Genomic DNA, 13,680 nt, shown 5'->3' on the forward strand with positions numbered 1-13,680 from the left:
CTTGCGCCCGTTTCCATGACACAGAAGCTGGTGCGCTCCTTGATCCCAGGAGGTGTCACTTTATCAGCAGGAGTCATGGGCAGCACGGACACATCTGGGTTTGGGTCTGTGTAGCCCCATTGCTTTAGTCACCAGCACCAAACCCAGACATAGAATTGAAACCAAACCGGGCGGGGGTGAGGGTCACTTGATCCTGGCTGATCGTTTCAGAAGGGAATGGTCGGCTGCTGAATCCCTAGCTTTAGTGCCCCCACTGTCTGCAGGCCTGGGATTTCCTGTCACTCCGGGTGATGACTACATCATTCCAGCCTCTCTGATTAGGCTCCAGGGGTCTCCGAGGATGATAGGGCCGGGCCGTTACCTCCATTGCACAGAGAGACTAAGTGGCTCACCTGAGGTCACGCAGGAAGTCCGTGGCGGAGCAGGGAACTGATCACGGGTCTCCCATAGGAGTAACCCCAACCACTAGACTATCCTCCTTCCTTAATACCATAACAATTGCCAAACCAGACCGAGGCAGAGATCCCTCAAGCAGCTGAGCTCCCATTTTTGTCTACTGTAGCTTCGCTTCTCACTCCCGGCAGGAGACTCGCTTGTATTATTAGTGGCTTTTTGAACTACACCCCGACCACCTGTCTGTACGTGCTGGCACCCATCCCTCCACCAGACCTTCAGCGAGATGCCGTTGCTCGTAAGTCTGCTTGGAGAACTGCGACAGATGAACCTAACCTATTATCTATGCCCCATTCTCAGACAGGGAACATCTCCGGTGCCTGCTTGCATTCAGGGCAGGAATTCCGTTCCTGTGGTCTGGGGTGTGACACCCCGGCTCATCTCCCGACAGTCTTTGCTCTGGTCGCTCATGCGCTCTTGGACGAGAGTGCTACGGCCCTTTTCTGTGCATGGGTGATCGGTGCTGCCAGAGGGGAAGCATGGGGGAGAACGAGTCAAACACAGCAAATAAATTCTGGAGTCCATCGTTGCACCTGCCTTCTAGCCCATTGGATCATAGTTCCTGGGTCAGGCTCAACTGTGGCTTGACCAGAGTTTTACAGCTGTGCACCGGCTTGGCCTGCTTTCCTCCCCACCCTGTGATGGCAGGGCAGCGTTGCACAGACAGTAACTTGTGGTGGAAGAGTGCCCAGTCCAACATCTGCAGGGCATTCTGCACAGCCTTGCTACTCTAGGTCCAGAGACTATCCTCTAGTTACAGAACCAGGCATCTGCATAGGAGAGAATCTAGTCCTGTAGCCCATGCTTCAGTGGAAAGTGAGGAAACCTCAGTCTTGGAAAGTTATGTCCAGATGGATCAGGGCCAGCTCCAGGTTTTCTGCCGCCCCAAGCGGCGGGGGAAAAAAAAAAAAGCCGATCGGCAGCTCTTTGGCGGCAGCTCAATCGCACTGCTCCATTCTTCAGCGGCGGGTCCTTCACTGCCTGTCTTCCTCTTTGGCGGCACTTCGGCGGCAGCTCAAAGAAGAAGAGAGGGACTGAGGGACCCGTTGCCAAATTCCCACCGAAGACCCGGACGTGCCGCCCCAGTAGCGGACGGAGTGCCGCCCCTTTGTATTGGCCACCCCAAGCACCTGCTTCCTTAGCTGGTGCCTGGAGCCGGCCCTGGTATGGATGTGTATGTATTTCTTCCTAAACCCGGGCACTAAGTGGTTGGTTTTCTCATGAAACATGAGGGTTGATATTTCTGTTCGGAGTTTATCCTGTTTACTTAGTTACTACTTTTCTTTTGGCCGACTCCCAGCAGAAGTCCTTAACCAACACAACATTCATCCCTCCACCAAACTGAAGATCTACAACACAGTGGTCCTGACATCTCTCCTGTACGGTTCTGAGACACGGACTCTTTATAGACATCACGGTAAACAGCTTGAGCAATTTCACATGCGCTCCCTCCGCTCAATAATGCGCATTCGCTGGCAGGACAGAGTGACCAATATTAAGGTCCTTGAAAGAGCAAACACAACCAGCATTGAGGAAATGCTACTGAGAGCACAACTCAGATGGACCAGTCATGTCATCAGAATGGAAGACCATTGCCTCCCAAAACAGATCATAGAATATCAGGGATGGAAGGGACCTCAGGAGATCATCTAATCCAACCCCCTGCTCAAAGCAGGATCAACACCAACTAAATCGTCCCAGATCTTGTATGGGGAGCTGAGGCAGGACAAAAGAAAGAAGGGACATCTGTATAAGCATTCAAAGATAACTTGAAGAGCAGTCTCCAGTTGGCTGACATCAATCCCAAAGAATTCGAGCAAACGGCTCAGAACAGGACTCACTGGCGGTCTCTGATAAGATCAGAGGTTCTAGCCCACCAACAAAATCGTCTCCAAGCTGCATGTGAAAGGTGCCACAGAGCTGCATCATCAAACATCATGGCCAGGGACTTCCCATGCCCTCCTTGCGGCCGACTCTGCGCATCAGGGTTCGGACTTCAGAGTCATATGTGTAGTCATAGATGAGAATTGTGGCAATATTGTCCCCATTGTAAGCAATGGACGACTACTACTACTTACTTATAATACAGTAGTGCCCAGAAGTCACAGTCGCATCTACTGTGCATGGAGCTGTACAAACATAACTCAGCGACTAGCTTATTTCTATAGGCAAAGTCCCACAATCCTGCTGTGGGTGGACCACAGAGCCTTTGCAAGACTGGGACCTGAGTCATTGGAGTATTTTGAAGCTATTAACTCGCATATGTCTAAAGCTTTTCTTTTAAATCCTTTTAAGCTGGCTTCTTTCACAAGCAGTGAGTTCCACTGGCTAATTGTGAATTTTAATGTGTTGTTTTTTTTTTTTTTTTTTTTTAAGCAGAGGGATTTAAAAAAAACAACCCAGCAACCCTCCACGCCCGATCGGAAAAGAAGGGACAGAAGCTATCCCCGACTAGCGCAGGCTCAAAATGTAATCCCTGCCTCCTGTTGGTGTGACTGTTTCTAGGACTGCTGCAGGCTGGCTCCCCTGGTTTATTCAATTGCCGAGCCGCACCAGCTAATGAGAAAACTCCCCCTTTACAGGCGCTGCCAGTCTTTTTACATGACAGGTTTCAGAGTAGCATAGCAGCCGGATCCCCAAAAAGAACAGGAGGACTCATGGCACTTTAGAGACTAACCCATTTATTTGAGCATAAGCTTTCGTGGGCTACAGCCCACTTCATCAGATGCATAGAATGGAACATACAGTAAGAAGATCTATATACATGCAGAGAAGTAAACAGACCAACTGTAAGAGGCCAATTAATTAAGATGAGCTATTAGCAGCAAAAAAAAAAAAATCTTTTGTAGTGATAATCAAGATGGCCCATTTCAGACAGTGTGAGGATACTTAACGTGGGGAAAGAGATTCAATGTGTGTAATGACCCAGCCACTCCCAGTCTCTATTCAAACCCAAGTTAATGGTATCTAGTGTGCATATTAATTCAAACTCAGCAGGTTCTTCCTGGAGTCTGTTTTTGAAGCTTTTCTGTTGCAAAATTGCCACCTTTAAGTCTGTTACTGAGTGACCAGGGAGGTTGAAATGTTCTCCTGCTGGTTTTTGAATGTTAGGATTCCTGATGTTAGATTTGTGTCCATTAATTCTTTTGCCTAGAGACTGTCCAGTTTGGCCAATGTACATGGCAGAGGGGCATTGCTGGCACATGATGGCATATATCACATTGGTAGATGTGCAGGTGAAGGAGCCCCTGATGGCGTGGCTGATGTGATTAGGTCCTATGATGGTGTCCCTTGAATAGATACCTGGACAGAGTTGGCATCTGGCTTTGTTGCAAGGATAGGTTCCTGGGTTCGTGTTTTTAAATGTCAGTTTTATCAGCCCTGCGCCATGTAGGGGACAAGTTTCATCTCGGCTTTGCAGGAAAGCTGGGCGCTGCCTGCAGCCCGGCTGGGGCTGAAGGGGAAGCCCAGGCCCTGAGGAGGCAGCACTCCCCCCCCCCCCAGGGACCTCTGAGCTCCCAGCGGCGGTGGCCCCAGACTCGTTCCAAGCGCACGCCCCGCGCCCTCTCCACGCTTGGCCACCGGGTAGCGCTGTGCGCCTCTCCGTCTCCCCGCCTCCCCCGGCCCCCAGTGCTCGCGGCTCTGCTGCTACCAAAGCTTCGGCTCAGTCCGCTGCCAGCGCACGGAGCGGCGGCACCCGCCGGAGAACCGAGGGGAAGGGCGAGCGAGCCGGAGAGGCGGGAGCCGGGCAGCAGCGCACCCCAGGCGGCTGCAGGCAGCGCCGGAGCGCGCCCGCCTCCCCACCTTGCCTCGCCGCCCTCGGGCACCTTTCGGGGCTCCGGGAGCGCGGGTGGCAGGAGGAGAAGCCCGAAGCCACTGGCCATGGGGATCGCTCCGCTGGCGGGCTAAGGAGGGGAGAAGGGGCAGCGCCCCCCACCCCCAGTCGGATCCCAGTCCCCCAAAAAACTTTTCTGGCTGGATGCGGAGCGCGGATTTCGCCACGAGTGGATAAAACTGCCGCGTGTCAGCGGTGGGGGGCTCCCCACGCCCCGGGGCTTTGCCATCTTGGGGCGCCCTGCGAAGCGGGGGCTGGGCGCGGGGGGACCTTGTGCTTCCCCCGTTGGAGCAATCGGGGGATCCCCGCGGTGCCGAGCCCCGGGCCGAGGCGGGACCTCGTGCGGACAAGTCAAGGCAGCGCTACGTGTCCAGACCCCCCCACCCGCCTCGGGAACTGGGAGCGGAGCCTTTTCTCGCCCGGTGCTTGGGCGGCGCCGGCTGCGGGCCGAGGGCAGCGCGGATGGGCCGTTTCCCTTAAGATCGCCCCCTTCCCCGGGGGTCGGCGGCTGGTTTTCGGGGCGCCCCAGGAGCCTGCCTGCCGCAGCCAGCGAGACTTTGCACGGGCGGGAGGAGCAGCCCGAGCCGGCGGCGCGGACCGGGGAAAGGATTATAAAAGTCGGGGAAAGTTCCCTTCCCGCCCCCCGCGGACCATGGCAGGGGGCGGCCGCTGGCAGCCCCTGCTGTGCATCCTCCTCGCTCTCCAGGGGACCCCCGGCGCCGGGGCTCAAGGTAAAGCGGAGGGGGCCCGACCCTGGGGATGGGGAGGAGAGGGGGCCCTTTCCAGACCAGCCCCCACGGGGCATGGAGCAGCCTGGGAGCGCTCAGGAAACCCGAGCCCTGCTTTTGCATGGTTCATTATTTTTAATGGTGGGCTTGACTTTGATGCTACCGAAAGCTCAAGAGACGCGCAGCCCCCCCTGTGCTCAGCCGCTCTGTGGAGGTGTCTCTTTTATGTGCTGATTGAATCTCTGGGGATGTCCCCTCCCCATGCCCCTTTCCCCAGGCGTTTGAGTTTCTTGTCCGGGCAGCGTTTGGTCCCGGTGCTTGTTTTAAACAATGTTCTGCGTTGATTCTGGAAGGAGGAGGGGACCTCGCCTTGCTGATGGAGAGGAGGAGCAACCGGTTATGGAAAGTTGTGTCTGCATGATGGAGTCTGTGGGTATAGATGAAGAGCTCAGAGGGATGGGAAAGGAGACATGGGGGTGGGGGGCTGCAGAGTCCTGGGACTGGAGCCACAGAGATTTGGAAAAGAGAGAAATTAAAAAAAAAAAAAAAACTGAAATCCAACTTGAATATAAAGGCCCCTGGTGGGGGTGACGTGCGGGAGACAGATCTTTCTGCCTGGCTCAGAGCTAGCCAGCCAGGTTGTGAGTAACCGTCAAAAAATGAAAACCCGGTGCAACATTTGTAACCTTGAGCCATGGAGCCCTTTCCAGACAGGATGTTGTGTCCGGCTCTGGGTTTGCCCTCTTGGGCCTGGTCAAAGGTGTTGGGGTTTTTTAAATCTGATTGTGTCGGGTGGAATTGAGTGTGCTCGGGGCTCTTGCAGATAGCTGAGAGGAAGCAAGAGAGCAGAATCGGGCAACGTGTGAAACCTGTGATTTCTCTCTCCTTATTCCTCCTGTGCCCCAAAATGTTGGTGTTATTTAGGAGTTAAGTGTGCCTGCTGGAGAGGAGTTGTATGTTAATGTGTATACTCTGTGTATATCTATCTATATATAACGGTTTCTGATGTATGCTGGTCTTTAATGGTTTAAACAAACTGGCTTTTGTACTGTAAGCTGTGACCTCCATCTCCCTAGGTCCTCCAATCTGTTGCCTGAAGATAAGGTTTCTAGCTGGTTACAGGTGGGCGTGTTGTTAATAGCGGTAGCAGCAGAAGCAAGGCAAAGCTTGGCCATATGATGGCTTTGGGGGGGCACGAAACCCTGCCCCACGCCCACTTTTCCAGAGCTGCCTCGCGTGGCTGGCTTCCTTAGTTGACTGTTTACATGCCATGCAGAGTAGATGCGCACTGGTCCTTTCCCCAGGCTGCAGACCCTTCTACCTGGTTCCAGTCACATGAAATGGTTAACTGTGTGAGATCAGCGAACTGTATGGGGATGTGGAGATGTATCTGTAGAAAAGTGTTGATTTATCCAGTGCATACTGGGAAGCCCTGTTTACGCCAACCATGACCTGAAAAGCAGGCTCCTGGTCTGATGTCGTGGCTGGAATCGGAAAGTTGTGCATTCCTGGGGGCTACACGCTTGGAGAAAAAGCCACTCGAAAAAGGCACCTTTGAATATTTGATTGTCTGCCGTGGAACTGAAGAAGTCCCTTGCTGTGCACTAAGGAAGGTGGTTGCCTCTCTCCCTCCCCAGAGCTCACCCCTTGGAAAGTTTCAGAAGCTCTTTTGGAAAGGGATCGGATATTTGGTTAGCTATCCAAACAGCTGCTTGAAATGTCTGGGAGCCGCTTTACATAGTGTGTATCTCTCCCAAGCACCCTCCTCTCTCTCTCTCCCTATCTCGAGACCGGCCAAGATAACCCTACAGCCAGGAGAGATTTCTATTCAGGAGACAGGAGAATGTGGCCAACTGAACCCTGGAAGCTTATTACGGTTCCTTTAGGTAGGGGATGAAAAGGGGGGGGGCCCGACAACCCAACTTTCTTCCTTTCTTCCAAGGTCTGGTGAGAACTGGCAGCTCCTGATAGCAGCGTCTTGTTCAGAGAGAAGCACCGGCGCAGGTAGCCCTAGCAGGCACAGACAGGCAGGCTGAATCTTAACGGAAACCATATAGGGACAGGAAGGGAGGCATCGGGCGAGGGAAGGCAGAGCTATAAATACCTATAATGGGGAAGGTGGGTTGTGCAGTAAAATGCTACAGAAACTTGCTGGGTAGGTGGATGGCAACTGCCTTTGTTGCATCCGATTTCCCGCTCTTGAATTCCTGTGTCCGTGCGCTGAGGCTTCTGCTAAGATTAACCATCTGTGCAGACTGGGATTAGACGGGGTGACAGCCCTGGAATGCATTTCCACCCCTTGCTTCGAGAGGCCCCGTTCGGAGTCTGGGGGCTTGAGCTTGCCACCGGTTGCTGCACGCTTGTGTTGTAAAAGGCTGGCCTGCGATATGTGTTCCTACACTGTCCAGCCGTCCACCCCCCGCTCTCCCCTCCCCCGGGCTGGAGTTGTACCCGTTGAGCGGCAGCAATGGAAGTAAATTAGAGCTGCAGTTTAAAGGGGATTCGAGGCAATGCTCAGTGAGCGAATACTGGGGGCAGCGCCAGCCCCGCTGATAAGCTAATCGCCTCCAGGATGCTTGTGTGTCGTGGAGCCTATTTTCAGCTGCCTCGGTTATCTGAACGGGCTGACTAAATAGTTGCCTGGTTCTCCAAGGTACAGTGCGAGTTCACGCGCGCGGAGCAATGCCAGCCCCTGGACGCTGGGGAGGCCGGGCTGAAGGGAAAGGGGCTTTCGCTGGCAGAGGGAAGCCCAGCCCTTTTGTCCTTTCATTAATTAGGACTTTGAGGAAGTACAGAATCTCCTTGCTCAACAGCCACGTTAGGTTGCAAAGAATCCAGGGGTTAAGCTGCTAACTCTGGGGTTCATCTCCTGCCTAGGCGTGCTGGGTTTGCGTGGCATCTTCTGGGCTGCCTGCGTCCCAGTAACAGTTAGGGAGTCTCTCTCTCTGCAGGTGCAAGGGGGATGTCGTATGATTTCAGCCCAGGCTTCAAATGAGGGGGAGAATCTATAGGCAGAGTGTGCTATGGGATGGCTGGTCCAGGCGGTGGGAGCTGCCCAGGAGAACCCCTTGCACCAGCATCTGTGAGATTGTGGGATTTGAGCTAGATAGGCAGGAGGGAGGGATAGAAAGGAGGAGGGTGTCTGATGTACGCAGTTGTACATCCATGGAAGGTACATGGGATGCACACGTGTGTTAAAGCATCTTGATCCATGTAACACATTTGCCTGAGATCTTGTATTACTGCTTGACTCTAAACAGCTCTGTAGCCGCACTTAGCATCCCCCAGGTTATGGGTGTGCTGGGTGGGATCGGACAGATTTGGGGAATCTCTGAAAAGGGGAGGTCGCTTGCCCTGGATCCGGCCTGTAGAAGGGGATGCGGGTGGGTAAGGAGGCCTCTGAACCCCTCCCTGAGACAGGCAGTATTCCAGGACTATAATATACTCTCCCTCTAAATTTATAGCCATCGTTTTCAGCAGCAAATGGAGCCAAAGCCCTCTCTGCCCCTGGCTTCAAACTCCCCATCCACTGCCTCTCCTTAGCACCGGCGCTATAATTTCTCAGTAATTAAGTTCAGAACATAACATCTAAACTGGCAGTATATTATACAGGCAGTCCCTGTGTCGGAAGCTGTGAAGGTCTCTTTGATTGATTCACTCTCTCTCTGAGTTTCTCATCTCCTTGTCTTTGAATCTCTGTCTTCCAGGTTCCCTACAGCTGCGTTTGTTCTTTGCCTTTGGAACTATTTCCTGGACTATTATGGACTTGCCTCCTGTTTATTTTAAGGGCTCTGGGGGGTTCTCTGTACAGAGCGTGACGTTTGGTTTAGGTGCATAGTTTTGCCTTGTTTAAACGGGTCTGGGTCAAAAGTGGTGATGGGGGTTTGCTTGTTTGGTTGGTTTTCCCCTTTCCCCTCCAAACCTATTGTTTAATGAATTGAACTTTTCATATTTAATTCCGGGGACAAGTTGGTATAAATACGTGTGAGCTTCAGTAAATAGAACAATTGGGGGAGGGATGGGAGAGAATTTGGCTGTGAGGCTTAGACCGTCCTTATTTTTAAAACACTTCAGTAACCGTCCAAAATACCTCCACTTCACCAGGGCAGCTGCTGGGTCATCGAGCTGTGACAGAGGAGAGCCTGGCCGTGTGGGGGAATGCTCGCTGTCTGCAGCATCGGCCTTTCTGCGCAGGGCTCCCTTGGGGCACTGGCCCTTTGCGACCGGGTTGGATTTTTACTAGCAGGTGCTTGGAGCTGGGTTACTTGGGGCTTGCACAGGGATCTGGGCGTAGCGGTATCCCGATGCAGAGACTTGTTCCTTGCCATCTCCTTGCGCTGTGAGCACAGGGTAACTTCACGGCATCCGTAGAGCAGTGGAGCACTGCCAGGGGTGAAAGCCACCTTACTCGCCCCAGAGGCCGGTAAAGAAGCCCAGGGCAATGCACTGGGAGTGTAGCTGGAAGAAGGGGAGAGGGAAGCCTGCTGGAGCAGACCCCCAAGGGGGCTTTGGGCCCCAGAGACTGCAACTGCAGCTCCAAGGTATGTACAGATTTCCAGTGGGGGCTGCTGGGAGGAGTCCTGCTGGAGCCAACATGGGCATGCTGCAGGCTAAGAGAGGCAGTGTGGGATCCAGGGGAGGTTGAGGTTGGAGCATGAAGCCACTAAAACCCTGCAAGCTGTCATGAGAGTTTGGTTCCAAGTGGGAGAAACCTCCCAAGGTCACAGTCTGTCTCTTCAGCTCGCGGCTGGGCCAAGCCCCGTGTGATGCCAGCCGCATCCGAACTGGAAACTGCTCTTCCCCACCAACTCGGGCCCAGAACCATGCCGGACACTCCACTCTGAGCAGCGGCCCTCTCCCCTCCTCCGCCCAACACACAGCGGAAGGGGTTTGGAGCTGGGCTTCCGGCTTCGGCTCGTTTCTGGTGGCAAAGTGCCGTGTCCTTCAGGCTCTTCTCGTATGCCCGCTGGAGCCCTTCTGGGGAATGCCTGGCTGAATCTCGGCTGACTGTGACCCCCGGGGCTGAGCGGCGCGTCTTTAGGCAGTCTCCTGGGGCTCCCAGTCTTGGTGCTGCCCATGTGAGCTGTGTGGGCCCCGGGGATGGAGTGAAGTGGAGCCATGGTCCAATCCAGCCCAGCTGAGTGTTGTTCCCAGCTGATGGCTGTTTCGCATCCACCTACGTGGCAAGCTGGGTTGTCCCGGTGAGTAGCTGACAGCAGCCGGGCCCCTGATGGGCAGAGAAGCTGAAGAACACATGAGCCAGGGAGACAGAACTCCTCTCCCTGCGAGGAAGCGCCTCCCTCTGGATCATGAGTGGTGTGTGGGGGAGCCCGTACCCGTTCTCACAGGAACCCGAGGCCTTTGTTCTTCGGGGCTGTGTCTGGGACCAAATTCTGTTCGATAACGTTTGACAATGGAAGAAAATAACCGAGCAGCGTAGCGAGTTGCTGTTTGTGTGCCTACACCTGTGCTCTGGGGCTGGGGGGGGTCAATTGCCACCTGTATCCGGGACTTTCAGCCCCCTAGTGCTCCCACAAGCTCCCCCAGACCCAAGTGCGGGAAGCGTGGAGGGGGGGTGGCCGCCGCACCTTCCTATTGAGCCGAGGTGAGCAGCGTGCTTTTGTGTGCGCTCTGTCGATTCAGCCGGCTGAAGAAAGACGGATCGATGGAGCGAGAGCAAGGGAGGAAAAGAATGGAAAAAGTGAAACCGCTCAAATGCTGAAAGAGGGATCGCTCCTGCCCCAGAGGTGCTTCCCAGCACCGGCAGCCGATTCTGCCGTCCCAGCTCCCGGGAAAGAGGAGTGAAGAGTTTCTCACCGGCCGTCACTAAAACAAAAGACACCCTGACACCTGGGGAAGAGGGAATGAAAGTTTAATTATAGCCTGGCTGTGCCATGTAATTATTAATTACCCGCGGCAAAAAATAACTTATTGATTAGGGCCTCTCGCTAATTACTCAGCAGAATGCGGCGCTCGGCACTGGCTAATCAGTCATGAAGAAGTGGGGTGCTGGACGGAATGCCTCCGCACCCCATTCCCGTCCCCATCTGCTCTGCCTCCTGTGGCAGCTCCGAGTTGGACTTAGGCCCTGACCCCGTGATGGGAGCCCTGTTGAGTGCCAGGCTTCATTGCAGGATTGAAGCTGTGATGGCAAGGTCCCTGGGGCGAGGCCTCGGTCTTGTTGTGTTTTGTACAGCTCCGGGCACGCTGATGCTTTGCAACAAATGGAGCCCCCTAGTCTCCCCGTCTAGGGGACGCTTTCACCTTGGGGACGTCCGATCCTTGGTTTGTCAAGCCTTTCCTGACCCAAGAGTTTGTTTTGTCCAGGACTCAAAAGGCCTTGTCGGAAACAGCCAGGGCTGGGCAGCCGGGCGGGTCAATAGAGCCTGTGGCTGACTGACGTGGTGGAGCCCGAGGCAAGATGTCAAATGTTTCAAAATGTCACTAAAAAATATTTGGCGGGGGGGCAAAGAGAGGGGGGAATTGGTTTGCAAATTTCAACTTTTCATCTGATTCCATCCAGCAGGGAGCCCTGCCAGACCCCCCTCCTGCTGATCTAAGGACAAACCCGGCATGGGGACTTGTCTCCCACCCGGTCCTGGGGGGAGGGAGCAGCAGTACCCCTCCCAAGGGCAAAGATACTCTTGGGATTTAAACTGCTGCGGTCAGGCCTGCAAGGGATTGGAGGACTTAGGGCTCCAGACAGGATTGGTGGTGAGGGGGCGGGGGGGCGGACCAGACTAGCTCCCCGGCTAAAGGGGCTTATTAGTCGGGATCTGAGGCACCTTCTGGCATTCACGGGCTTTGGGCCGCCCCACGGCTCTGCACACCCATGTTTGCTGGTCTACCCCCTCTCTGGCCCCTGCCTAGCCGTCCGGCTCCACGCAGGGTTCCGGGCTACTGCAATGTCTTGCCCTCCGGGTCCGCTTGTTTGACTGGGGTTGAACTGGAGGGGGGAGAGAGGCCCCTTCCCCCAACAGGCAGGTCCCTCTGTGTAAGATCAGCACCGGCCGGCAGGTTAGTCCCATGCTGCCCTTAAACGGCGCTGCGAATTTGCAGCTGGGGTTGGGCGTGCCGTGAGTTGGAGCTGGGCTAGCTGGCCCTGTCCGTGGCTTTGCCAGCGAGCCTCGTCCGGACCTGCCGGGCTGTCTGCTGGTCCGTGCCTGGGCTCGCCTGAGCAGAGGCAGCTGACAGTCCCGGGCTGAGCGGCGGGTTTGCGATGCAGCCAGTTTGCTCGTGAGATGGAGACTGTCTAGGTGGGGGATGCTGGCCTAGAAGCGGTGTTCCCTGCTGGCCTGCAGTCCCTCCTGCGCCCATCGGGAGGCGCTGTTCCCGGCTCTAGAGCCGCACTAGGCTCAGCCCCTTGTGCTGGGTTGGGGGGGAGGAGGATGCACATGAGGAGGAGGTGACTGGGGGGGACTCCCCAGCAGGCCTTGCTGCCTAGGTACCTGCCTGGCCCTGGCTGCCATAGGCTGAGCGCCTCCCCTTGCCATGTGCTCTGCCCCGTCTCGGTGCTTGAGGTTTCAGCAGCCGGGCTGCGCTCACCGGTTTGCATGGCTTGCCGCACGAGGCAGCGTCCTCCTCTGCCCCTGCCACGCTGGGTTGGTCGATGGGGCCCTTGGACAGCTGGCGTAAGGGCCGATTATCCGCCCTCGCTGGTGCAGCAGAACTGCTGGCAAGACTGGGTGCCCCCCACCCCCGTGACTCTGGCGCTGCCCCTTACCCCCGATCAGTGCCGGGCTCCTCCGTCCCCCAGGGCAGGGATGGGGTTGCTGCTTGCAGCCTTCCTCCGCTTCGCTTCCTGCTAGGCTGAGATCTCACCCTCCCGCGTCGTATCGATTTTTTTTTGCTGCTGCTTAGTACAATTTCCCGTAGGCTGAGCCCTCTTGTGCCCCTGATGCTTCTCTCTGTCCCCCCTCCCCCCCACGCACAGACCCCTGTGGGCCTTTGCCAGGGGATGGCCGTCTGGGCCCCTCAGTGCCATGGGGAGGGTTGTACTGTACCGAGCTGGCAGGCCCAGCGTGCCCAGGAGAGGCCCAGCCGGCTGCGTTGTTCGCCGATCCAGTCTCCACGACAGCCAGAGGCGGCTCTGCGCCAGTGGCCCTGCTGCCCAGCCGGATCGCGGCCCCAGCCCGGACGGATTGGCCCCCTCCTCGCAGCGCTGTCTCTGATTTAAGGTGGGCGGCCGCGTGAGCCGCTGGCCTGGTGCGGAGCGGCACAGGGAGGAAAAGTGGCTTTCGGGGAAGAAGGGGGTGAGGGAGGAGACAGGACGATTAAAATTTGATGCTGCTTAGAAAGCCATTAGTGGCCTGCAATGGCCATGAAATTTTGATGATACGATAATCGTAAGGGGAGGGAATATTATTGGCTGCAATGCAGCCCGTTAATGACTCTGGGGGGGAGCTCGGTTTCGAGCAGAGCCGGGGGGTCGTTCGGGTGGCTGGGAACACGGGGCCACTGTCTGTAACCTTGTAGAGCTGCTCCGGGCTGGTGTCTCTCTCTGGTTCTTTTGGTCTCAGCCCCCCAGCTGTAACAAGAGAAGCGTAATCCTGATCTGACGTTCCACCGCTCTATGTAGCAGCCCAGGGTCACAGGAGGGGCATGGCCTGTCTTGGCAAAGCCAAGTGCATAGGCCATAAACCAACAGGGCAGAGTGCCCACTGG

General features: G+C 55.6%; 1 protein-coding gene across 6 annotated transcripts in view; it reads left to right on the top strand.

Moving 5' to 3' along the window:
• Positions 1-4,165: 4,165 nt before the first annotated feature.
• The window catches only part of SDK2 (sidekick cell adhesion molecule 2), a 157,601-nt gene continuing 148,086 nt past the window's right edge, over positions 4,166-13,680 (top strand). For 3 of the 6 annotated variants that reach the window (XM_054047856.1, XM_054047860.1, XM_054047862.1), the window contains exon 1: positions 4,166-5,019. In XM_054047856.1, coding sequence (XP_053903831.1) covers positions 4,941-5,019 — 79 coding nt within the window. In that variant the 5' untranslated portion in view covers positions 4,166-4,940. The remainder of the gene's footprint in view (positions 5,020-13,680) is intronic. The other 3 variants (XM_054047857.1, XM_054047861.1, XM_054047863.1) reach the window with 1 other exon arrangement.

The sequence above is a fragment of the Malaclemys terrapin genome, chromosome 13, assembly GCF_027887155.1.
Source record: "Malaclemys terrapin pileata isolate rMalTer1 chromosome 13, rMalTer1.hap1, whole genome shotgun sequence".
NCBI lineage: Eukaryota > Metazoa > Chordata > Testudines > Emydidae > Malaclemys > Malaclemys terrapin.